Source organism: Engraulis encrasicolus, unplaced genomic scaffold, assembly GCF_034702125.1.
Source record: "Engraulis encrasicolus isolate BLACKSEA-1 unplaced genomic scaffold, IST_EnEncr_1.0 scaffold_28_np1212, whole genome shotgun sequence".
Taxonomy (NCBI): Eukaryota; Metazoa; Chordata; class Actinopteri; order Clupeiformes; family Engraulidae; genus Engraulis; species Engraulis encrasicolus.
The window spans coordinates 1,155,543-1,183,042 of record NW_026945577.1 but is presented as its reverse complement, the minus strand read 5'-3'; the positions used below and the strand labels follow the sequence as shown (position 1 = coordinate 1,183,042).

Sequence of the window (27,500 nt, the reverse complement as noted above, 5' to 3'; positions counted from 1 at the left end):
GTTTGTCTTCACATCCATGGCATATAGGTTACCTTCAAACATTCTCATAATTGACATTCATCCTTTTCACTGTTTAACACTGACCGACATGTGACTCGGACTTGACTTGGACTCGGTCTTGTCTCGGACTCGAAACTCTTTTGACTCGGACTTGACTATCTTGGTCTTGGACTTGTCTTGGACTCTACAAAGGTGGACTTGACTACAGTCCTGCTAATAATACAGTCTCCCCCCTCTTAATCAGCGGCCATACCTGTGAGTTCATTGATCTTCTTCAGGAGATTCTGAATGTCATCTTCGACCTGCTTGATCTGTCTGGAGTATGTGCTTTGGCCCTGTTAGCAACAACAATAACACATAACCTCAAGTCAGATCACAAAAAACACAACCTACTTGCATCTGTATAATTGAAAGGTCCATTATAGAGTTCACAGATTCTAAATATTGTCATATTTCTGGAGATTCGAACAACAGATGTGACACATTCACTAGGCTACTGATCATGTCACCAAGGCTTGACAATCGGTTGTTATGGCCAACGTCAAAAAACGTTTTACTTACATATGTTTTCAAGAGCGCAATGTCACCTTCATCCAAAGCTGAAACAGAACACAACACAACATGCATTAAAATGACTATACATTTCTATTACAATGGTCATTGGTGGTTATAGCAGGCTCGTTGCTGCACAACCATGACTTAGCTACTTTGCTAGCTAGCTGCAACTCCACGGAGGTCTTCAGTGACTAGTCTATTTATTTTAGTCTTTACGGGTCTAATACATACCCAACATAAACAGGGATCTATTTAATAGCCATAACTAGGTACTTTTAACATCTCATTCATGTAGGCTACTTCATGGTCGTTTATTAAACTGGAAAGGCCGACAACAAAAATAAGGAAACATTGTTTAGCTAATACAGGCTAGCCGAGGTTTATCAACATGAAATTCAGTCATTGATTCAAGCCAGAAAACAGCTAATATACTCGCCGATGTCTAACCATACCTCGGATGGGTTTATCTTCCTTTTCCTCCTCTCTAAGTTTACGCTGGTCATCTCCTAAATAGTCAGGCATTGTCGGTTCCCGTCAGCTTCACTGCCGTTGCCAGTACACTGAAAATCTGCTAGTATTACACAGCAGGTTTTCTACGAGAGCTAACAAGAGTGATCAGCCAGCAAGCTTCCGGTACAACCGGACATGGATGAGGGAATGTAATAAATGACGAACATACTGCAAATTTGAAGAAAACACACTTTTTTATGAGCACTTATGTGTAATTTCAATGTATTATTAGAGTTTTAGTATGTAAGATCAATGTATGTTTGTTTATAGTAAATAGTCAAGGACATATCTCTAACGACGTTAGTTGTGGAACTAAATTATCACATACAGTGTCACCACGGATACATAAAACTGAGAGGCCTTGTCTAATTCACTTGCACTACCAGAATAGGCCCATGTGGTGTGTACCAAAACCGGTCAACATTCACCAACACCTACCCCTCTACGCTAAGGACTGTTAATATATGCAAACTGTAACCTGTTATGATAGTTTCTTGGGACAACTAAAAATCCGAAGATGCTGAAAGAAGCATTGGACGGCCAAGTAACAGTCGTGTGCGGTGCCATCGCCGGTGAGTGCTTCGGATAACAGAAATAGTGCTGAACCTGACACTTAGCCGGCTAACTAAGTTAAAACTATCTAACCAGTTTATCAACGGCACAGAAACAGCGTGCGTGCTCACTTGAAAGTTTACATAATACGAATTCGTTGTCATATAGAAGTGGTCCCATGAACCAAAGTCAAACCTTCAGGTATTCAAACTTAGCATTGCATGCACCGCAAAAGCGCTATTCGTCGTTGTCAGTGTGCGCATCGGATATTTGAGGCTGTTGACATTGACATTCTGTATGTATTGTCATTTTGTGCATATAGTGTGCTATATTTTGAGTTTTAGATTTAATGACATCTACGTAAAGCAATAGGGGAAGTTCTTGTTTAACACAGGTCGCTGGAATTTTATGAAGTAAGCCTGCAGATGGTGCGCACCCAAGACGCTCACCCAAGCATGACGCAAAAAGCATAAAGGGAAGTGGGGGGAAGTTTGAACTCTTTTAAAGCCCTGATGAAGGCCAATGTTTGGCCGAAACATGTTGGCAAATTTTAATGTTCAAGTATGAACTAGCTACATTTAATTAAAAGCTTTTTAATGAAGACGAAGAGTGCCTTGGATTTCATCATACCAAAGAGCATCTTCGCACTACAAAACACAACGCCGAAGCCCTCTGACCTACGCATTTGTTTAAGCCTGCAGATGGTATTGGTTCTTACAGTAGTTATTGTTGACCTTAAGAAAACAAGACAAAGACTTGTATATTTTCCAGTCATGTTAATGGGCAAATGATGACACACTTTTCTTCTTTCTCTCTCGTCTCCTAACACACACACACACACACACACACACACACACACACACACACACACACACACACACACACAGCTTCTATCCAGATCCAGGTTGAGCCGGTGGGCCGATGGTTCGAGGCCTTCTTGAAGAGGCGTACCCGGAATGTGTCGGCCTCGTTTCAGGAGCTGGAGGAAGAGGAGGAGCTGTCAGAGGAGTCTGACGATGAAGAGTTCCAGCTGGAGGAATACCCCCTGCTCAAGACCCTCGACCCCAAAGACTGGAAGGTAAGCCTGTCTATGAGTACCCCCTCCTTAAGACCCTCGACCCCAAAGACTGGAAGGTAAGCCCGGCTATGAGTACCCCCTCCTTAAGATCCTCGACCCCAAAGACTGCAAGGTAAGTGTAACGGAGGCTGACGGGCAGAGTTAGTGTGGAACGTTGGTAAACCTCCCTCCCGAAAGCCTCCTACAGTGTCGATGCCATTAGTGCAGCGGTATCGTACAGTGACTCCCATTTCCGGACCATTGTAGTTGACGAGGTGACAGGTTCGTGTCCCCCAGGGGGACGGACTGTGCAGGAACACCTCCGTCACACTGGCTCAAAAGTGGGCCCATGTGTAACTGAGGTGTCACCGCGCAGTCTGTCCCCCTCGTGCTTGCGAATTCGCAACCTCCTAGTCAACGCATCAGTTCGGGTATGGGAGGGAGGCACAGTACGATACCACTGAGCTAAAGGACCTGCCCGATAGCCCAACGCTACCGATACTGTGTATGAGGCTTCGGGAGGGAGGTTTACTAACGTTCCACGCCACACTCTGCTAGTTGGTCTCTGTTACACATGTTGCCAAGGGCTCTGTGCTCCATGAGGCTTTCAAGTGTAAAAAATATCTCGCACACCGTTCATTCCACCAGCAAGTAACTTTAACACAAAGTCGTTTTGGTCATTTCACCTGAATAAGGTCTGATGACCAATGCATTGTATGGTGTGAGTTGCTTGTTGGTGGAATAGACAGTGTGCAGGATCTTTCGTAAACTTGAATGACAACCTCACTGGGATACTATCCTGTCCACTACCCTGCCACTACAGTGGTGTGCGAAAGCGCCCTTTTTGAAATATTCCTAAAGTGTGATAGACTCTCCTCTTCGACCTTCTTTGTGAGTGCCATATGTGAGCAACTTGTAATTAGATAAAAAACCCGACCCTGAACCCTGAAGATGGCATCCATGGTCTCCAGAGCTATACTATAGGTCAGTGTTTCTCAACAGGGGTGCCGTGGCACCCTGGAGTGCCGTGGAAACGTGGCTGATGGTATGTGAAATTGACCTAAATAAATAAATAAATTATGTAATATAAAACATATTTGTCTAATTAATAAATCAATGCTTAGTCAGTGGAATCTTTTATCTTCCATTTACACACAATAAAGTAAATTTACACATAGCCTGTCTAAGACAGAGCTGCAACTTCGAACGTCTCCAAATTACTTTTCTAAGCTTTTGTGGTATTGGATGCGATGCCATGTTATGGCTTATTTATTGGGGGTGCCTTGAGATTTTTCATGAATTGAAAGGGTGCCTCGCCTAAAAAAAGGTTGAGAAACACTGCTATAGGTTCTTCCCATTATCCAAACTCCTGTCCTCCCTTGTGCTTGCAGCCTCGGGATGACGACAGACGTGTAATTCAATATCTGGCAAAAGTGCTATTCAAAGGTCATTTTCTCATTTGCAATCCTGATGTTAAATGGAGAAAATTCCACCAAAACTTGTTGTGGTTAAGCTGACAGTTGGGGAAGCATTATTGTTTCCTCCACGGAGGCGGGGAGACAACAAAGCGCGAGGCCACAAGCACAGGTCGAGGATGGAAGTTAGAATAATGGACAACACTTTATGGATCAGGTGCTTGAATGTTCCTTTTGAATTGTTGCATGTGTTTAAAGACTGGATGGTAGCCCGGTGTCCTGTCGAGCTGGTATGGTGGTCTACATGAGTGCATAGGCCTAATTGATATTGTGTGTGTGTGTGTGTGTGTGTGTGTGTGTGTGTGTGTTTGTGTGTGTGTGTGTCCTTGCAGAATCAAGATCACTATGCCGTCCTAGGACTGGTCAATCTGAGGTACAGAGCCACACAGAAGCAAATCAAAGCTGCTCGTAAGTCTTGCTACCTCCCAAACTCATGTTCTCATCTCTTGTGTATTCTCTCCACATTCTCATGTATATTTCATTGTTATGGCTCTCTATACATAAACAGTAGTAACCTACTTTACTTAATAATGAATGTGTTTTCTTTTAATTGTGATCTTGTGTGATGTGGTGACTTACTGAATTATTTGTTATTTAGTTGGATGCTCTCATTTGTCATCCACGCTCTCATGTATTTGTTACTTGTTATAGCTATACATACATATACAGTAGCCTGTTTGACTATAATGAAAGTATTTCATTTTAGTTATCATCACTGCTAATTTACTGAAGCATAACATTTGTTATTTCCTTGGATGATGTTTTTGGCTTTATCTAGGTAAAGAAGTTGCATTATTTTCTAAGTATCTTAATGAGAAACATAAATAACGTCGGTCAACACCACAACATAAAAAACTGAATTGACGAGCTTTAGCATCTTTGGTATTGAACGATAGCATCCGAAATTACACACTTATGTGTCATTGGCATCAAGACAAGTGAGGTAATAGTGCTGTGTCTGTGCGTGCGTCATCTTCCCTGGGCTATTGATGGCATACACTAGACCAGGGTTTCCCAAACTGGGGCGCGTGGCCTACCACAAGGGGGTGCGCGAGCTGAATGGAGCAATGGTGGATATGAGTGTTTTTATGCAGCATTAATGAAAATTAAGTAGTTGTGTGGTGAATTGTATGCTTGAGGAAACATCACGTCTATTGGAAATGAGGATTCCCTAAATGACTCTGCATAATGTGCAATGGTTTGTGCAGTGAAGCCATATTTGAGTGGCCATAATTACACCAAAACATTTGTTTTGGGGGAGCGCAAACCACATTGAAATGTACAAGGGGGTGCGCAAGTTAAAAAGTTTGGGAACCACACTAGACTAATGGGATTTATAAATATCCCTGCCTTGTCTAATGATAGCACTTGGCTTAGTGTTACAGATGCTTGCAAGTTTTTATTAGCATGGTTGTGTGTTGAAGTTTGTGTAGGACGTGTGTCTGAAGTGTTAGTTTATTGAATTCATATGTGCTTCTGTGACACTCCCTCGCTCCAGGGACTGTAATCAATTCCCTGTAAATAACCACAAGTCGCTTCGGATAAAAAGCATCAGCTAAGTGTTATGTGATGTATGTGAAGTGTAATGTTAATTAAACTAATGTATTACATTACATTACATTGCATTTGGCAGACGCTTTTAACCAAAGAGACATTCAATCGAGGACATAATCATAGCCAACATCACTAGCAAGTGTAATACTGTACATTAGTTCAATAAACATTACACTTAATACATGAATGTATGTGGTCCTAATGCTGTCGTCATCAGATAAAAAAAACAATAGTGGGTAGGGTTAAGGATACTTGCATGGTTGTGTGTTGAGGTTTATGTATGTTTGTCTGGCGTGTTATATTTTATTGATCTAATATATGTGGTCCTGATGCTGTGGTCCTCAGATAAAGCAATCGTGTTGAAGCACCACCCTGACAAACGAAAAGCTGCTGGAGAGACGATCATAGAAGGAGACAACGACTACTTCACCTGTATCACTAAAGGTACAGTAGAAATACAACGACTACTAGAATTATTAGAAATACACTGTAGAAATACAACTACTTCACCTGTATCACTAAAGGCACAGTAGAAATACACTGTAGAAATACAACTACTTCACCTGTATCACTAAAGGCACAGTAGAAATACACTGTAGAAATACGACTACTTCACCTTTATCACTAAAGGTACAGTAGAAATTCACTGTAGAAATACGACTACTTGCCTCACTGTATCATTAAAGTTGCTGTAGAAATACACAGTAGTATAAACTGTAGAAATAACGACTACTTACCTCACAGTAGAAATACACTGTAGAAATACGACGACTTGCCTCACTGTATCACTAAAGGTACAGTAGAAATACACTGTAGTAATACGATTACTTCACCTGTATCACTAAAGGCACAGCAGAAATACATTGTAGAAATACGACTACTTCACCTGTATCACTAAAGGCACAGTAGAAATGCACTGTAGACAACGACTACTTACCTCACTGTATCACTAAAAAGGTACATTAGAAATACACACCACTGACTTCATATGGGGCCATTTTTGTATGGGGAAAAGAAGATGATTTGAAGGTGAATTTGCCCAGCCCTATTTAAAATACTGTATACTTTCACAACACATTGTATTACGATTTCCTGGTTGTTGAATACCTTTTGAATTTTTTTCAACAACCAGGATATCATAATAAGATGTGTTGTGGAATTTGTTCCCTGTCTCACACACACACTCACTCTTCCACACCCTGTGCCCATGTCTCCATAGCAATAGAGACGCTGTCGGACCCGGTGAGGAGGCGGGCCTTCGACAGCATAGACCCCACCTTTGACAACGCCGTGCCCTCCAAGGGCGAGGCAAAGGACAACTTCTTCCAGGCCTTCGCACCCGTGTTCGACAGGAACGCCAGGTGAGGCACACGGTTCTTGCCAATATCACACACACACACACACACACACAAAAGCCCGGCCTCCTTGGAGAAAACATTTCTTACCAACTTTCTATCTAACCTGAACAACTTTTAGGGGACTTATAAGTAATTCGCAATTAATGTATTGCAATGAGTATTCTTCTTAGTAATTGACCTACGTATCCTCTACAAACTGAAAAAAGTTTTCTTATTGGATGTCACAGTTTATATTGATGACCTGGTTCTCTTTGTCAACCAACGACAGGTGGTCTACTGAAAAGCATGTCCCAAATTAAAACGTTTTCTTATTGGATGTCACAGGTTTGTATTGATGACCTCATTCTCTTTGTCAACCAATGACAGGTGGTCTACTAAGAAGCACGTCCCGAAGCTGGGCGGCCAGGACGCCACGTTTGAAGATGTGGACAACTTTTACTCCTTCTGGTACGTACAAGGGCGCCTGAGCACTCTTACCACGTGCGTGCGTCTGTGTGTGTGTGTGTGTGTGTGTGTGTGTGTGTGTGTGTGTGTGTGTGTGTGTGTGTGTGTGTGTGTGTGTGTGTGTGTGTGTGTGTGTGTGTGTGCGTCTGTGTGTGTGTGAGGACAACTTCTACTCCTCGTACGTACCAGGGCGCCTGAGCTCTCTTGTGATGAACTGGGAACTTTATTTCTGTCAGATCCACTCCCATCAAAAATGAGACGGGAAACAGAGATATATTTCAGAAGCTTAATTTCTGAATGCATACATTCGTGTTTGGGGGTATGGCTCTGTTCGGAGGAAGTTCCCCGGCTTCTTTATGACCTCCATGGAAGCCAATACAGGGAACAGCAGCATCCTCAGGTGGTGTGCCTTCCATTTAGCTGGAAAGGCGAAATACCCCCCAGAACAGAGCAAGCAACAACAACAACATGACATTGTTTGACAATGATTAGTCTGGTGGAGCAGGTGAGGTGGTGGGAGCAAAACAAGCAGCAAATAACAATGACAGGAAAACAAATTCGGTAAGTTTAAATAAAGCGTGCCAAATGTCAGCATCCAATTGCGAGCTGCAGCTGATTAACCAACCAGCTAGTAGGCAAAAGGGCGCGTTGACTACGTGGTCTGCCAGAACTACCGCAGGTTGCTCAATTTCTTTATGCAAACAGCAATATAAAGAAATAAAGTTTATATTTTTGGAGCTCAATCCCACTGTCTACTACTTTTTGTCTGGCACCTGGATAATTGTTTTGTGGATGTGCGCACCCCAACCTCCAAACGCCTGAGCACTCTTACCATGTGGTAAAGTGTAAATAGTGAAAGTGAAAGCCCATTGGGAAACTCCAACTCCCATTGTCATTGTGACGCAGCACTCCACAGCACACAACGAAATTGCATTTATGCCTCACCCGTGCAAGGGGGCAGCCCTCAGTGGCGCCCCATGGGGAGCAGTGCGGTGGGACGGTACCATGCTCAGGGTACCTCAGTCATGGAGGAGGATGGGGGAGAGCACTGGTTGATTACTCCCCCCACCAACCTGGCGGGTCGGGAGTCGAACCGGCAACCTCTGGGATGCAAGTCTGACGCCCTAACCGCTCACCCATGACTGCCCAACAAATAGACTGCATTTGTATAGTGCCGCCGCCTTTCCACTCCTTTGAGCACTCAAAAGCACTGACAACTCTTGCTTTGTTTAAATCCCGTTTGTGTTTGTGTTTGTGTGTGTGTGTGTGTACAGGTATAATTTTGACTCATGGAGGGAATTCTCGTACCTGGATGAAGAGGAGAAGGAGAAAGCTGAATGGTGCGCCACCTGTCTGCATTAAGATATATATTATATTATTATTATTATTATTGTTTTCATCTTCATTACATCATTGATATGAAGCTAAGTTTTTTTGTTATTCTGTAACTGTAACTTAATATAAATAAATAACTTAACTTAAATATAACTCAAGTTAATGTTTGTGCGTGTGTGTGTGTGTGTGCTTGATAGTCGTGACGAGAGGAGGTGGATTGAGAAGCAGAATCGAGCGTCCAGAGCGCAGAGGAAGAAGGAAGAGATGAATCGCATCAGAACACTAGTTGGTAAGTACACACACACACGTTATCGCATTAGGACACTAGTTGGTAAGAACACACACACACACACACACACACACACACACACACACACACACACACACACACACACACACACACTCGGTATCGCATTAGCATACTAGTTGGTAAGAAGAACACACACACACATACACTCTCTCACACACACACACACACACACACACACGTTATCGCATTAGGACACTAGTTGGTAAGAAGAACACACACACACACACACACACACACACACACACACACACACACACACACTCTCGGTATAGCATTAGCATACTAGTTGGTAAGAACACACACACACACACACACGTTATCGCATTAGGACATTAGTTGGTAAGATGATGCAAACTTTGGTCATAGGTTGGTTGGACCAATCTAGTAGTAAAAGCCGCATTATCATGTGTGTATTTTTTTGATGATTGATTAATTCTTGATTTATTATCTAATATATATACACAACCTACAGTGTGACCCACAGATTAGGATTTTTTTAATGTATGAGGTTATTTATGTTGGTGTGCATTTGCTGTAATAGTCATTGAAAAGTTAAGTTCTATAAGACTACACTACTATGCCATAACACAGGGCCTTTAGTAATGCACTATGACTTGGTCATTGCCACTCTGGTAACAGCAAACGTATAGCACCGTGTGTTAACGAGTTGATATTATGTACCATTTATTTAAAATCGTATTTTTGTTCTGATTGTATAGACACAGCGTACAGCAGTGACCTGTGGATAATGAATTTTGATATACAAGGTTATTTATTTAATAGTATGTGGGTGATTCTCACGAAGCTAAAAAAATCAATGGCAATGAGGTTTTAATGGTTAAATATGACAGGGATTCTTTTGATAATATACATTACTGTAGAGCAAGACGTGTACTTTCTGGCACACTAGTTCATTTTAAAAAATGTTATTTTTATTTTCCACTTTTTATGCATTTTATAGGCAAATTCTCATTACCGAAATGTGTCCCGACCAAAATTTCTGGTCTTTGAATTAGGTTAAAACATAATAAAAAAAATTAAAATACGTAAATGACACTACAAGAGCATTGGTCTATGTCTGAAGTTTCATTAAGTGTTCCTTGTTGGCAAATTAAATAATGAACACTAATGAATATTTCAAGAAAAGATCGTGTCCCCAAGTTTTTCTTCTCATTACCGCAATATATTTCAGAGCTACAATTAAAAGCCATCAGAATTTCAATATGAGCTGAAACTACCTACAATTGATGTGTACCAACAGGAGATTCAAGATGGCTACATGATTAGTCAGCCTTATTGTTTGCGCCTGTAAAATGTCACAATTTGTCTCAAAAATATGCAAATACGACAAAAGTGGTTCTCATTACCGAAATTAGTCAATATTTCAAAATGAAAAAGATTTTTTCATTTTAAACTTGCTTGGTAATAGGGTATTCCTTTTCAGAATTCAACAATGGTCATGAATTAGCTATGTCATAATTACTCAAGTTACAGTTAGCATTATTGTGCTGAGCCATCTCATTACCGCAATACACATTCTCATTACCGCAATGTTTTAAGTACCTTTCGGTGATGAGGATTGTCAATTTCGGTAATGAGACTCTATGGTGATTTACATTTAGAATACATTTTCATGACATATCCATTTCGCTTTTTATTTATTTACATTTTTAAACATGCAACTGCAACCTTAAATACAAATTATATTTTTGCAGTATAAATATTGTCACTATGTCACTTAATTACAGTTAAAGCACTTGATGAAAGTGTTAAGTGACATCGCATCCATTTTGGGTTAAAATATGCAATTGTATTGAATCAATATTCGAAATACAATATTGTAAGTAAACAAAGCAAAAGTAAATGCCTAACATATGCAATAGCTCTAATGGGGGTTTGTCTGTAAAAGTGATCATCTCCCTATACATTACATAGGCTAAATTGAGTGGTCATACAGGTGTTGTTCATAGACCATTTTTTCTGTTCTCATCCTTTCTGGCAAATGTTGTGGTGACATTTATATTTTGTCCCACCCTTGGAAGAACAACAATCGAGTATGGGCCAGAAACCCTGTTGTGAAAGTTCATTGAGAGCAAGTAGCAACTTAATTCTTGCTCATATGCCAATCCATGAATCAATATTCCACCCTCGAAATGTGGTCCTTTGATGCAAAAAAAATAATCAAACTGCCTAGTGATGTCACCCAATGCAAAGGCAATGGCAAACAACGAACCCAGCACTCGCAGTGAAGTTGTCAGATTGCGTAGATGGCAAAAAGGGAACAAGTTGGGAGACAAAATCGACTCACTTCAAGTCCATGTGCTTTTCCAGAAATTGACAGATTTTTTTTGCTTCCTGTGTTTGGTTGTCATACCCTAGTGGGTTTGAGTATTTAAGTATCCTTTTTTACTAACTTGACTTCCTTCCAAAATCTAAGTTTTGGATCCAATTTGATCTTTGTTAAAGGGTGGCACAAAAGGCTTGGCATTTGAAATAGCAGTGAATAGGCCTATTTAGCGAATTCAGCGAGAAGTATTAGTTTTTAGAATATTTCAATCAAAACTAGTAAGAAGAATCATTTGGAGGAATGCTCTAGTTACCTTTCCCAAATTAGAAACTCCTCATGCATGTTTTTTGCAGCCTTTAGGAAGGTTTCAGCCCTCATACTCTGATCCTTAAGCCAATGCTCAAACACCCATGTACCCATCTTTTAGTCATGCTGTGAGTTCTTGATGTCCTGGGTAAGTGGAAAGGTAACGGGATCAAAACAGCCTCAAAATGCACTTTGCACTGATTTAGCTGAAAATGCCCATGAACAGCAATTCAAAATTCCAAGTCTATTGTGCCACCTTTTGACAAGTATCAAACATGCTAGAAAATGAAAAGGAAGTTAAGGTAGTTCAAAGGAACAATACTGCAAGAGAAGAGCAGGATTTTGCAACGTTTTAATTTTGTTTTTCATGCACCCTATACTAATTATGGGCATGTCTGATATTGTCCTGAAAACCAACACTTTTTCTTTTTAAAAAATGTGAGTGAAGTGAAAGCCCACTTGGGAAACTACAACTCCCATTGTCATGATCCAGCGCTCCACAGCACACACATGAACACTGCACATTGCACACAACAGAATGGTAGTTATGCCTCACCCGCATTTATGCCTCATCCCCAATAGCGCCCGAACGGGAGCAGTACCATGCTCAGGGTACCTCAGTCATGGAGGAGGATGGGGGAGATCACTGGCGGGTCAGGAATCGGGAGTCTGATGCCCTGACTGCCATTAGTGTGCAATGTGCAACTCAAACAGTTAGTGGTGTTCAGTGATATTTCATAACACATAACGTTCATAGTGAATTCCGGCTTTGGTCCGGACAGTATTATGGTTAGGGCTGCACGATTATGGAAAAAAAAAATCATAATCACGATTATTTTGGTCAAAATCATAATCACGATTATTAATCACGATTATTGATTTTTGCTGATTTTTTTGAAAATTATAACAAGATGAAATATAACCAAGAATGAATTACATACGGGATGAGCAAAATAAAATGAATTGTAAAAATTATGTAAAGGCAATAGCATGAAACTTAAGTGGACAGATTTCTGGCCAGAAACACCAGCCTGTCAGTATGTTCTGGCTTCAAGGACGCTCTCAAAAGTATGTCACTATTGCCACGATTAAATCACGATTAAAATCATGAGTTCGATTTCACTATTTTATCACGATTTTGATTATTTTTCGATTAATTGTGCAGCCTTAATTATGGTGATACTTTACCGAAAATGTACCGAACTGTGACCCTAAAATCAAGGTGTACCGAACCATACAACCTACTCTAGTCATCTCCTGTTCCTTCTACTTCCTACTTCCTAGTTGCCGGTGCGCGCCGAGTCAGAAAAAAAGTCCAGTGCACGACCTCGCACTGCGACATGATTTCCCTTCTCATAACAGATTTAGATTTCTGGTCCACTATAGATTTTTGGCTGGAGAGATCAGTGGTGAGTTGTGATATCATATTCAGGGTGGGGATGAGGAGTGGGATGTATGCGCTTCATTGGGGTCATCAGGTGGCTACCCTCCGGTGTTTTGATGATGGACGAACTATAACTATAAAGGGCAGTCATGGGTGAGCGGTTAGGGCGTCAGACTTGCATCCCAGAGGTTGCCGGTTCGACTCCCGACCCGCCAGGTTGGTGGGGGGAGTAATCAACCAGTGCTCTCCCCCATCCTCCTCCATGACTGAGGTACCCTGAGCATGGTACCGTCCCACCGCACTGCTCCCCATGGGGCGCCACTGAGGGCGGGTGAGGCATAAATGCAATTTCGTTGTGTGCAGTGTGCAGTGTTCACTTGTGTGCTGTGGAGTGCTGTGTCACAATGACAATGGGAGTTGGAGTTTCCCAATGGGCTTTCTTAACTTCAGAGTGCACCCCTTGGCCTTCACCCCTTGTACTATGATGTTACTTTGGTGCCCAGGAGGGGCCTCGCCTATTCACCTACTGCAGGGGTGGGGAGCCTTTTTCATTCGAGGGGCCTCTTCAAATTCATCCGAGGGCCGTAAAAGTTCTCAGAGAGCCGTACTAATAAAACAAACTAGGATTTCCCCCAGCACTTTAGGCCTATATTGAAGGCAGCCACCTTTAAAACAGACCCCACCTTCTCTAGTTCCTTTGAATATAACTTAATTGTATTGCAAATGTATTTTCTAAGATTCCTTTACAAAATGTGTCATATTTGGCTGGGTTAAGTCTTGAATCCCAATATCCTTCAGTAGCTTAATGAATGGTTTTATATAGAATATATTTATCCTCTTATTAGGTGTCATTTGATTAGTTCTGCCCTGGAGGCTCTGTCGTTGTGCTAATAATAAAAACAAATAACACATCATTTACTAATATTTGGCTTTAGTTCAATTTATTTCTCCTTATTCTCATTACCGAAAACTCATTCTCATTACCGAAACGTATCCCTCATTACCGAAAAATGAGCCACTTAATTGGAAAAAAAAGTACTAAACGAAAACTGTATTCATGTATATTTTTTATGAACACAGTACCTTTCATGTTTCTTTCACTTCAGTATATTTTTGGACCGAAATTGTAGGTTTTCACTGATGTATTCTAAAATTAAAGAGGAAAACAAATGATCCTATTGCGGTAATGAGGTAAAATGGTAAAATTCTTAACTAAAATAATAAGAAAAAAAACTTTTTTGAGTGTTTTATGTAGCCCCTAGTACAACTATCAATATTCAATGAACACAACTGCTAGAACAATTAAGTGTCCTAATACATTTCATGAAAGAAAAAAATTGCGGTAATGAGCATTTTAGCAGACATGGACCTATAAAACGTTAAAAAATGTGTTTTAAAAAGTTGTCAGGTAAGTTGATATTATTGTGCTTAGTAACTGTACACTTTGATGTAACTGATTCAAAAAGAAATTCAACCAAAAAAGCATTTTGAAAAAATGGTTGTCAAAACACCTTTGTTGCACGTTTCGTGAGAATCACCCGTCTGTTATTTATTTAATATCATCCATTTTTTCTGATTCTATAGACACTGCGTACAGCTGCGACCCGCGAATAAAGAAGTTTAAAGAGGACGAGAAGAACCGCAAGGAGTCGGAGAAGAAAGCCAAGGCAGACGCCAAGAAGAGAGAGCAGGAGGAGAGGGAGAGGGTGAGACACACACACACACACACACACACACACACACACACACACACACACACACACACACACACACACAGACAGCAAGAAGAGGGAACAGGAGGAGAGGGAGAGAGTACGTATACACGCACGCACGCATGCACGAAGAGAGAACAGGAGGAGAGGGAGAGGGTGAGATGTACACACACACACACACACACACACACACACACACACACACACACACACACACACACACACACACACACACACACACACAGAGACACACACACACACAGAGACACACACACACACACAGACAGACAGCAAGAAGAGGGAACAGGAGGAGAGGGAGAGAGTACGTATACACACACACACACACACACACACACATACTGTATACACACACACACACACACACTGCCTTTAGTTCTACACAATCGTTTCGATCTGAAAGAACAGGAGGAGAGGGAGAGGGTACGATATACACGCACACGAACACACCAAGAAGAGAGTTTCTCTGCCCAATCAGAGAGCAGGGCAGCGTGAGATCATAATAGCCAAGTATTCCGGCCCCAAGAAGAGAGAACAGGAGGAGAGGGAGAGGGTACAACTACACGCACCTAATCGCGCCACTTGTGATTAGGTCTGGTGTTAACCAGGCAAGTATACAGTGCCACAGCAGCCCAATTTGCCATGGTTACCCGGGAGACACCAGCGCTCTAAAGTTCTACAAATGACAGTTGATCAAGGTGCGGCTGGCACATTGTGGTGCCTTATTTTTCTAAACTGTAGCAACTCAATTAATCTAATGATTTGCCAAAGTTTTGTGCATGTTTGTCGGTGAAAGATTGTATTAGATTTTGTCTTTGAAGAAAGCAACTGGAGGTTAGAGTGGAGACTACAGCTCATTACCAGTCCAGCTCAGGGATGTCAAACTCAGGCCCGGGGGCCAAATTTGACCCGCAGAGCCATTTTATTCTGCCCGAGAGATAATTTCAAATGTGCTATGTCACAAGATGTGCAGACACATTTGAACTGACAAATGTGATGGAAAAGAGTGTGTGTGAAATTTCACTATCAGTATGAAGTGCATGCATGCACAATTATAGTCATTTTTAAAAAATAATTGTTGAGTTTGGCCCGCGACTTCGTTCCAGATTTTGATATAGAGTGTTATAATAACGTGTGTGTTTGTGTGTGTTTTCTTCCAGGCGCGTCAGGCAGAGATGGAGGTTGCTCGTCTGGCTAAGGAGAAGGAGGAGGAGGAGGCCAAGCAGGCCGCCCTGGTGGCCAAGAAGGAGAAGGACATGCAGAAGAAGGCCATCAAGAAGGAACGGCAGAAACTCAGGACTACATGCAAGGTAGAGAAGAGGGAGGCGTGTGTGTGTGTGTGTGTGTGTGTGTGTGTGTGTGTGTGTGTGTGTGCGTGCGTGTGTGTGTGTGTGTGTGTGTGTGTGTGTGTGTGTGTGTGTGTGTGTGTGTGTGTGTGTGTGTGTGTGTGTGTGACAGAGAGAAACTCAGGACTACATGCAAGGTAGAGGGAGGGAGGTGTGTGTGTGTGTGTGTGTGTGTGCGCGCGCGTGCGTTTGCGCAAGGTACATGCAAGGTGTGTGAGTGAGTGAGAAACTCAGGACTACATGCAGTGTGTGTGTGTAACTCAGGACTCCATAACTGTATTATAGTATCAGAACTACATTGCAGAGAGTGTGCTGGGGTGTGTGTCTGTGTATTGATTGAACTACCTTTTGATTACGGAGTGTTTAATGTCATTTGATGCGCGCACGTGTGTTGTAGAACTGGAACTACTTGGCAGACAGCGTGGCGGAGAGTGTGATGAGGTGTGTGTCTGTATTGATTAAACTGCAGTTACCTTTGATTGCGGTGTGTTTAATGATCTTTGGTGTGTGTGTGTGTGTGTGTGTGTGTGTGTGTGTGTGTGTGTGTGTGTGTGTGTGTGTGTGTGTGTGTGTGTGTGTGTGTGTGTGTGTGTGTGTGTGTGTTGTAGAACTCTAACTACTTTGCAGACAACGAGGCGGAGAGTGTGAAGATGATGGAGGAGGTGGAGAAACTGTGTGACCGCCTGGAACTAGTCAGGTGAGGAGACAAAATAATGATAATAATAATGGATATAATTAAATAAAAGTATTATTAATAATGATTATCACAAAATAGTAATGTGATTGTGGAGGAGGTAGAGAAACTGTGCGACCGCTTGGGACTCATCAGGTGAAGAGATAATATTAAATAGAAAAGAGAAAATATTATTAATAATAGTTATAATAAAATAATAATGATGGGCCCTGCCGTAGCCAACTGGTAGGGCGCTCGCCTGCCATGCGGCTGACCCGGGTTCAATTCCCGGCCCGGGTCCTTTGCCGACCCCTCCCCATCTCTCCCCATTCGCTTCCTGTCCACCTCTTACTCTGTCCTATCAAATGAAGTCGAAAAAGACAACAACAAAAAAACTTTTTAAAAAAGAGAGGAAGAGATACAATATGATAATAATAATATGATGGTAACACACGCATCCTCTCACTTCTCGTTCCAGTCTGCAGTCCCTAAACGAGGTGTTGGCATCCGGCAATAAGGAGGACAGCAAAGCAGCACTGGAGAAACAGGTACGGATGGCAAGAGGGTTGTGTGCGTGCGTACGTGCGTGCGTGCGTTTCTCAACAGGAGTGGCTTGTGTTAAGGGCACTTGAAAAGTCAAAGAACATAATTCTCCTTAGGTGGCATCTATCTAATGCAGGGGTGGGGAACCTATGTCTCGAGGGCCATTTGTGGCCCTTGAAGCTGTTTTATCCGTTCCCCGACATCTTTTTAATGTTATGCAGCTTCACATGAAATATGACATATTTTATGAATGAATCTTAGAAATTACATTTGCAAGTTATATTCAGGGTATTTAGAGTAGGTGGGGTTTGTTTTAAAGGTGGCTGCCTTCAATATACAGCTCCAGGCCACTTTATTAGAATAGCATGAAAAAGTTGATTTATTTCCATAATTCCATCAATAATGTTAAACTGTCATGGATTGTAGATTCATGGCCCAGTTGTTTAACTATTCCAATCATTCATTTTTTTTCTTTTTACATATTTTGGCCTTCCAGCTCAAAAAACCCATGAATTGGGGAATTTGCATCATTAGAATATTGTAATAAAATCACAATTTTCTTCATCAAAATTCGTTTCACATCAGTGCACATCAAATCAGTTGATCATCTGGTACTTTCTACATAACATGCAATGTTCAATACTTGGTTAGGACTCTCTCTGTCTTAATAACGGCCATGATGCATTTAACATTGAAGTCAATGGCAGAAACAGTGCATGGGAGTAATGGAAGCCCAGATATCCTTGATGCTTTGCCGTCAGCTGTTCTTGTTTGTTGACCTGGTGTCCCACACTTCACTCTTCAATATACCCGTAGATATCCATGCTACGTTTTGGTGTTAACTCACCAGTTTAATTCTAACTCACCAGAAATAAAACCCCATTCATTTTCAATGGGGTTTCATTTCTGGTGATTTTGTGTGTGTGTTTACAGGTTCAGGAGGGGAACTCTGTTCTCCAGCGCGAACGTGAGGTGGCGGCTATCTAGTGTGTGTGTGTGTGTGTGTGTGTGTGTGTGTGTGTGTGTGTGTGTTTGCGTGTCTCTACAGGTCCAGGAGTTGAACTTGGTTCTTCAGTGTGTGAGCGTGAGGTGGAGGTGGATGTGTCTAACGGTGCTGCAGGGTTTAACTCTGCATGTGTGTGTGTGTGTGTCTACAGGTGCAGGAGGTGAACTCTGCTCTTCAGCGTGAGCGTGAGGCGGAGGTGGCGGCTATGTAACGTGTGTGTGTGTGTGTCTACAGGTGCAGGAGGTGAACTCTGCTCTTCAGCGTGAGCGTGAGGCGGAGGTGGCGGCTATGTAACGTGTGTGTGTGTGTCTACAGGTGCAGGAGGTGAACTCTGCTCTTCAGCGTGAGCGTGAGGCGGAGGTGGCGGCTATGTAACGTGTGTGTGTGTGTGTGTGTGTGTCTACAGGTGCAGGAGGTGAACTCTGCTCTTCAGCGTGAGCGTGAGGCGGAGGTGGCTGCTCAGCAGGCGGCGCGGGCGTCAGCAGAACAGGCCAGCGGAGGGGGAGGGGGAGGAGGACGCGGAGGATGGAACGAGGACGACCTCCAGCTACTCATCAAGGCAGTCAACCTCTTCCCTGCAGGAACCAACGCCAGGTAGAGTGGGGTGTGTGTGTGTGTGTGTGTGTGTGTGTGTGTGTGTGTGTGTGTGTGTGTGTGTGTGTGTGTGTGTGTGTGTGTGTGTGTGTGTGTGTGTGTGTGTGTGTGTGTGTGTGTGTGTGTGTGTGTGTGTGTGTGTGTGTGTGTGTGTGTGTGTGTGTGTGTGTGTGTGTTACGGGACTCACTAATTCGACGCCCTTTCAGTACTTACCGCTTACGTCATACGAGCCTAAACCTAACCCTAACCCTAACCTTAAATCGCTTGTTTGAAATGTTTGATTAGCATGTAACGTACCATGTAAGTACCGAGAGGGCGTCAAACTAGTGGGTGTTACGTTACGTTATGTTGGGAGGGGTGTGTGCGTGTTGGAAGGGGCTGTCGACCTGTTCACTGACAGAACCAATGCTAGGCGAGTTTTGTTGCGATACGTTTTCAGTGTCAGCTGCAATTCAGTGATTTGCTTCTGTGGCGCCATTTAAGAACTAGAACGGGCACTCGGTAGAGCGCAAACCTTCGCCTACGCCACTTATTTTTTTCTGGCCATCTTCAGAGTGTGGGGCATAACATTCTCCAAATTTTGGTGTTAGTTTCATTTAAATCGGACCGGAATATCGTAATATTACATTTTTGGCCCATTCTTGACCTCTTATTCAATTCAGCATGCACACGTTGTTCTGGCATATAGTGCTAAAGTGTCGTTGGTGAAGGTATGCGCTCGACAGAGTGTCCATTCCATTTAGTCTAGTGTGGAGATTGTGGTGGACACATTTCTGAAATGTGTCATTTTTTTTCATAAAAATCGGTCCAGAATTGACCGAGTTAAGATGAGAAACGTGCATTTCGCAAGGTCTTGACCCCACTGACCGTTGACCCCCAACCGCTAAAAAACGTATGGACACCACCATGACGTGTGGCACATCACAAGATCGGGAATTGAATTCTGCACATCTTGGCACTGGTTTCAGAAAAATCGGATGCCAATTAACCGAGATATCGCAAATTTACGTTTTTGACCTTTTCGTGACCTTGACCTTTGACCCAATCACTCCCAAAAAGTAATTGATTGTTCCTTGGGTCATGACCAATCATCCCACTAAATTTCATAAAAATCGGCTCAGTTCTGTCTGAGTTATACGAAGTACAAACAAACAAACAAACAAACATATTCACAAATAAATAAATAAATACACAGTGGTCAAAACATAACCTTCGCGACAAAGTCGGCGAAGGTAACTAGTGGTGTTCCACAGTGTTATGTTGTGTTGTGTTTGCCAGGATTGCGTGCCATGTCTGTGTTTGTGCTAACTTGTTATTGCAGCACAGAATAGCACTTTTTATTCTGTCTTAACTGAGGTGTGTGTGTCTTCTTCTTCTTCTTCTTCTTCTTCTTCTTCTTCTTCTTCTTCTTCTTCTTCTTCTCAGATGGGAGGTCATTGCCAACTACATGAACTTGCACTCCACCAGCGGCCAAAGGCGAACCGCCAAAGACGTCATCAACAAGGCAAAGAATATGCAGAAACTAGGTAGGAAAACTGCCGTTTTTATAACACACACTATAAAAATGCACTATGCAAGGAACCTGTAGAGGCTGGGTAGTCTTGACAACTGCCTTCTTAATCCATTGTAGTCTGGAGACACATATGTATACGCTGCATTCAGGTTCTTGAGATTTGAGTTTTTTTCATTAAAAATGTGGGTATGTTAGAGATTCAAGATTCAAGATTCAAGATTCTTTTTAATAGTCCCGAAGGAAATTTGTCTTGGACATACATAGCTGCCACATACACACAACATACACATGACGCCAAAAAACAACAATAAACACACACATACATAGAAACACTCAAGTGCATATCCACCACAGCCCACCACCCACATACATGGCATTACAGGATGGTAGTTGTTAATGACCTGCGTTCATTAGGTTAACAGAAACAGGGACAAAAGAAAACCTATACCTATTCAAAAACCTTTTCTTGTTTTTAACTGGTACTCTGAATCGCCTGCCAGAGGGTAGCAGCTCATATTCTGGGTAGAGCTGGTTGAATACATTATAAGGCCAGCTTTTTAAATGCAACGTATCCCATGTTTGTATGTGCTTAGGAGGCTGAGATATTTAGGATTTAATAGGCAGAGAGCACCCTGGCTTTCCCAAAAAGGGCTTAGGCTAAGATGGGTTAAAGAGCATTGTCACAGCGCAGTGCATGCGCGTTCAATCTGTTCAGGGTTCCCACGGGTCATGGAATTTCTGGAATATCATGGAATTTCCTGAATGTTTTTCCAGTCATGGAATTTTACCATTTTGCATGCACAGTCATGGAATATCATGGAATTTTCAGTTACAGTTGTGTAAAAGAAAAAAACGTTTTTGTTTGGTGTATGACGTTGTTTCTTACTACAACGCTTCGCCAGAGACAGTTTGGTTTTGCGCTGTAATGTGCAACATTTTAGAATGCAATGAGCCCAATGAAGTCTGGCGGTGGCTTGGTGTCGGCTCTAGGTGTGAAGATAATCTTCAGTTTTCACACTTAAAAAATTATTTGTAACATTTATTTTTACCGAAATGGTCATGGAAATTCAGTTTTTTTGGGTCTGGAAAGTCATGGAAAATCATGGAATTTTCTATCTGAATTAGAGTGGGAACCCTGTCTGTTGTGTGTGTGCGTGTGCGTGTGCGTGTGCGTGTGTGTGTGTAATCTGTTGTGGTTGTGTGTTCCCCCTCCAGACCCCCACCAGAAGGACGACATCAACAAGAAAGCCTTCGAGAAGTTCAAGAAGGAGCACGCAGCCGTTCCCCCCACCGTAGACAACGCAGTGCCCTCCGAGAGATTCGAAAGTGAGTCACACACACACACACACACACACACACACACAGCAGTTCCCCCCACCGTAGACAACGCAGTACCCTCCGAGAGATTCGAAAGTGAGTTATACACACACACACACACACACACACACACACACACACACACACCAGCGCTCGAAATTAACGGTGTCCCGACGTCCCGGGGACCATAAAAAATGTTGTGGGGACACAAAGTTATCATTTCTGGGACAATGCCGGGACCGTCCAAAAATATAAATGAAAAGATTCTGAAAGTAGGCTATTATATTTGCAAAGCCATTACACAGGGACATTAACTCAACACCAACCATCAGCGAAAATAGCAACAGAAAACGTTCCGATAACCCTCCGCATTGTGCTCTAGAATGTTGATTAAGATTTTGCAGCTGCGACTGCAAGCGCGTTGTTCTTCGGACTGCTGCTGAGAGGTTGTCCCGTTGGTTATGCCATTTCACCCTGAACTAGAAATGCTCTCAGAAAACGGGCTCTGGATTGTTGATTTTGCAAGCCAATAAGGATATATTCTAGTAGACATGGTTAAGCTGTGAGAGGAATGGAGTTCGGGTTTGCTAATATGTCAGGTAAGCAAAGCAACAGCCCCAAACAATGCGCAGTAGTCTGTTGCCACCTGTCGCGTGCTTATCCGCCCAAAACACCAGAAACGCGAGCTGGCTCTAAAGTAGATTAACCCTCATTCATAAGCTTACATATCAGAAACTGCCTATAAATGACTTTCCAGTAACAAATAGTTAGGGAAACGGCAAGCAAGCTAACAGAGGTAGTTGTTAGCCAAGAACGTCAAGCAGTTTCATTCAAATGTGGCTGGAAATGAAGGCGCTATATTCTGAACATTGTCATACAAACGCAGTTATTTAATTAATGTTGAAGTATCCGTGTTATTGTTTCTGCGCTGGTAAAAGCAGAAATGCCTAGTAGCCAAGGTCAAATTGAACAGGGAAAAAGTCCACCTTGACTTCTTTGATTACAAGCACGAAGAACGTGCTTCAATTGTACAGCATTGCCAGCGCATTGTTTCTCTCCAATCCCTCTCTTTCTCCCCCTCCCTTCACTCGCCATGCTAGCCTCTCTCCCTCTCTTTCTCGAAAGTGAGGTAGTTCTAGGCCTAAGTGTGCGGTCGTAGTTTTTTCTCTTGTGCATTTATTTTTAGGTTATCAAATTGTCTTGATGATAATGTCATGTGAATTTAAAGAGGAAAGGAAACGTCTTGCAATGCGTTGTCATACTCCTAATGCGGCCCAAAAACCTACCGCATCTTCTTCCACCTAGCCTGATTATCATCGACTTTCACATCTCTTCGAGACTGGCTGAGGCTGTTGCATCACTAGGAGGGCACGGCCTGGCTATCTTCCACCAGCATGCCCATCACAACCAGTGGCCAAAGTCAGACTAGGTTAGACTTTTGCCACTTTTTAACTAAAGCTAAACAGACAATTGTTATTGATATGTAGTAGACTAAATGAAAGCTGTTTTTTCTGTAGGCTAAATAGGCTACAACAGAGTAACAGGCTGGCTGCAATAGAGTCTACAATAGCCTACATGATGGGTAGGCTATTGGTGCATAAAGCAATCAGTTTGACAAATATAATGTCATTGAATGCAGATTACCTCATATCACCATGCTCATATATTCTTGAAAAACGAAATGTGCACGGTTACTCAAGGCATTTTTCTATACAAGGCACAGATGTTTTAACACACCCTCGTTTTTTCTTAAAAACCTGAATTCACAGTTGCACTGCAAAAAAAAAAATCATAGTCACACATAATTTACCACTTATTTAGGCGCAAAAAAATGGGGACACTTCTGGTTACATTCGGGACAATACAAAGTGCAATCCGGGACCATTGCGGGACACAAAGGAAAAAAGTTAATTTCGAGCCCTGACACACACACACACACACACACACACACACACACACACACACACACACACACACACACACACACACACACACACACACACACACACACACACACAGCAGTTCCCCCCACCATGGACAATGCAGTACCCTCCGAGAGATTCGAAAGTGAGTCTCTCTCTCTCTCTCTCTCTCTCTCTCTCTCTCTCTCTCTCTCTCTCTCTCTCTCTCCCCATGGCTAACTCCCCTCTCCTCTCCTCTCCTCCCTCTCTAGGTGCTGCGGATGGGAAGGCTGGGGCGTGGACAGGTGAGGAGCAGAAGCTGCTGGAGCAGGCCCTGAAGACCTACCCTGTCAGCACGCCCGAGCGCTGGGAGAGGATCGCTGAGGCCGTGCCCGGACGCACCAAGAAGGACTGCATGAGGAGATACAAGGTGTGTGTGTGTGTGTGTGTGTCTGTCTGTCTGTCTGTGTCTCTGTCTGTCTGTGTCTCTGTCTGTCTGTGTCTCTGTCTGTCTGTGTCTCTGTCTGTCTGTGTCTTTGTCTGTCTGTCTGTGTGTGTGTTTGTATTTGTGTCTTTGTGTCTGTCTGTCTTTGTCTGTCTGTCTTCCATTAGTGTCTGTTAGTTATTTATTTTCTGGGAAGATTTTCAACAAAACACAAAGGGGGGTCTGATCAATATGAGTGAAAGGGAGAGGTGTTTCTGAGGATAGTTAGGCTACTTTGCAATTGTTTATTTTTTATTTTTAAATGACCCTCCCCTTGAAATGAAAAATTGTTGGTTGGCCCTCCCCTCAACAAAGAAAAAAAAATAGCAACACCCTTCCCCATCTTCCTCCGGTGACCCCGAATAAAAAACGACTGTCCCTTAGCTGCTTATTAGTAAGTAAGCGATCCACATCTGAATTTGCTGTGACTGAAAGGGACACTGTGCAGGAATTGGAAATGGTCAGAAAAGGTACTGCAACTATGCTGCTCATTGGAACTGGGTTGCCTATTGCCAAATTTGATAATTTCATGGAAGTTTGTAATAAACTAACATTTTCTAGTATGACCCAAGTACAGTCAATATTGCAGCTAAAAATGGCCATTTCTGTAAATTCAAAATGGCGGACCATGGGATCCCCCTTTTCATGTATGAGAAGTGCAGTTTTTCCAGTCATAATGAATACTTAAGATTTGATGGTGGTGGTAAGTATTCATGAAAAAGGTAACATTAGTGGATGAGCAGCATGAATTCTGGAAATAAATGACAAAAAATATTACACAGTGTCCCTTTAAACCAGGGGTCCCCAACATTTATGGATCTGAGGGCTACTTGGGGATATCCGAGGGCTACTGAGAGCTACCCGAGGGCTACTTTCTTCAAAATACTCTACCGATATCTTGACATCTTTCTCAAGTCACATTATGATTGAATGATAGTTTGCTTATTAGGTTATAAAAAAAATCTTTATTGGTTATAAATAAATAATATCATATTTAGATGAAGAAAAGTATTAACTGTGACTTAAGTCTTGTTGTGCAATATCTATTAACATCCTTGGTGGGCACCTCAGAAGCTCTTGGAGGGCTACTTGGCGCCCGCGGGCACCACGTTGGTGGCGCCTGCTTTAAACTGTACACTGCTGCAGAATTTAACAGTTTACTGTTTTGCCTCATGTCTCTTCCCTGTTTTTCTGCTTCGCGTCCCTCATCTCTCCCATCCTCTCGTCATCATCATTCCCTTTATCTTCACCCCCATTCTTTTTTCAATCTTTCTCTCTCCCCCCTTTCTTCTCCCCCTCTTCTCCTCTTGCCATCCTTCTCTCCTTCCTCCGTCTTCTCCTACCTCCATCCTTCTCTCCCCCCCATTTTTCTCTCAATCTTTCCTTCTCTCTCTCCTTTATTGTCTCTTCTCATCTTGCCATCCTTCTCTCCTTCCACCATCTTCTCCTCCTACTTCCATGTTTCTTTTCTCCCCCTCCATCCTCATCTTTGCATCTTTCTTTCCTCCCTTCTCCTTTTCTTTCTTTCTCTCCCTTCCTCCTCCCGCTCTCCACCCTTTTCTTCTCCCTCATCTTTCTCTCCTATTCCATCCCTCCATCTTTCTTTTCCCCCTTCCTCCTCCTCCATCTTTATCTTCTCCCTTACTCCTTCTCTCTCCTCATCCCTCCATCTTTCTCTCCTCCCCTTTCTCAGGAGCTGGTGGAGTTGGTGAAGGCTAAGAAAGCGGCCCAGGACGCGGCAAAGGCTAAAAAATAAACACCAGGAAGACAAGACAAAACAAAACTCACAAACACAGGAAACCAGGATTCACACACACACACACACGTACTGTACTGTACACACACCACGCGTGCACTGCACTCACCGATACACACGTACATCAAATTACATTACGTCACAACAACACATACACCTCTGCTCTTTTACCATTATTGTGTTGGTCTTTATTTTATAATAAAAGTTTAAATGAAATCTACAGAAACATACATATTGTTTTTATTGACTTGAAAACACTTGTTTACAATTTACATGAGCTGAGGGGGATATTCCTTGTAATAACTGAAGAACTTTGTTGCAAAATGATGTACCATATATCCATTTTGGAACATTTTGGGAAATTGACATTTTTTTGTATTGGGAATTGCATCGCAAAATACATTTTATAAATTTTTTTCATAAATGACAGGACACCTGAACATAAATTCCCAAACATAAATTTCCAATAATAAAATGCAAAATTCAAAAAATAAATGTTAAGTCATTTCGCAACAAAAGTCTTCAACTCTTCTGTTAAAGTGAAATTCCATAATTTTTTTGGAAACTGGTATTTTCTTGGTTTTATACCTGGAGTTAAATATTTCAGTTTTGCCTTTCTTTTCTTCGCTTCTTCAAAGCAATGCAATGCAACTTCTACCTCCAAGCCATCTTGGAACTATGGGTGCCTTCCATTATCCAAACTCCCATCCTCGACGTATGCTTGTTTCCCCCGCTGTCAGCCTAGTCACAACAACTTTTGGGGGACATTTCCCAATCAACATCCCAATTGCAAATGAGAAATGAAAAAGGACCTTTGAATTGCGCTTGTGCGAGATATTGAATTAAACTTCTATCTTCACGAGGCCACAAACACAAGGGAGGACAGCAGTGTGGATAAAGGAATTTGCCTTAGAAGTATTATCACCAGACAGAGTATGGCTAGACGAACAGGCGAAAAGTCGAACTCAATTGTTTATCTCCAGGGGAGGTGGAAAAAATTGCATTTTTTCCAGAAATTATCAGGTGCAGTGTCACTTTTAAGTACATATACAAGTAAATAAAGTCTTGATAGTATATAAGTTAAGTAATAAATCTGTTCAGTAGAAGAGCCTCGTAAAGCTGTGGTCTGGAGCCACATTGTACTAAAGTAGATGGTTACTAATGTACAGTGATGGGCAAAATGGATTCATGAATTACAATCTAAAAGCGACTTGAAAGGCGCTATATAAAACGTATTATTTATTATTATCATCTATGGGCCACATATTCCAAATAACCTTTGTTGTACAATTCAACCAGGTGATAATTCAACCAATCAATCACCTGGCTAAATTGGACAGGTAAAAAAAAAAGTAATTTGCAGACGAGCATGATGTAAAGGAGTATGTATCCAACGCCAATGCAAGTCAAGTCGTGGTCTTCAATGCCACGGAAAAACACTTGTCACATGACACCATTTGCACCGTTTTCCCGCCTTGTCGGCGATAGACTGTTCAAAACGGTATGTTA

The 27,500-nt window shown here is 42.3% G+C and overlaps 3 protein-coding genes across 3 annotated transcripts in view; 1 reads left to right on the top strand and 2 right to left on the bottom strand.

Moving 5' to 3' along the window:
• Positions 1-1,164, bottom strand: part of psmc2 (proteasome 26S subunit, ATPase 2) — a 7,395-nt gene extending 6,231 nt beyond the window's left edge. Inside the window, exons 1-3 of the mRNA XM_063193073.1 lie at positions 1,008-1,164; positions 562-599; positions 254-335 (exon numbers count right to left, since the gene is read on the bottom strand). Coding sequence (XP_063049143.1) covers positions 254-335; positions 562-599; positions 1,008-1,077 — 190 coding nt within the window. The 5' untranslated portion in view covers positions 1,078-1,164. The remainder of the gene's footprint in view (positions 1-253; positions 336-561; positions 600-1,007) is intronic.
• Positions 1,165-1,429: 265 nt separating this feature from the next.
• On the top strand, positions 1,430-26,221 carry dnajc2 (DnaJ (Hsp40) homolog, subfamily C, member 2). The gene is made up of 17 exons (XM_063193083.1): positions 1,430-1,637; positions 2,505-2,695; positions 4,482-4,557; positions 6,049-6,147; positions 6,923-7,064; positions 7,428-7,508; positions 8,780-8,845; positions 9,038-9,129; positions 14,712-14,833; positions 16,018-16,167; positions 16,812-16,900; positions 17,355-17,424; positions 18,832-19,019; positions 20,446-20,546; positions 21,749-21,859; positions 24,024-24,181; positions 25,929-26,221. The coding sequence occupies exons 1-17, from the start codon at positions 1,583-1,585 to the stop codon at positions 25,989-25,991; spliced, it is 1,854 nt and encodes a 617-aa protein (XP_063049153.1). The 5' UTR covers positions 1,430-1,582; the 3' UTR covers positions 25,992-26,221.
• pmpcb (peptidase, mitochondrial processing subunit beta) overlaps positions 26,210-27,500 on the bottom strand; it is a 19,139-nt gene continuing 17,848 nt past the window's right edge. Inside the window, exon 13 of the mRNA XM_063193084.1 lies at positions 26,210-27,500. This exon is cut by the window's right edge and continues 310 nt beyond it. The gene's annotated coding sequence lies outside the window, so the exon portion shown is untranslated.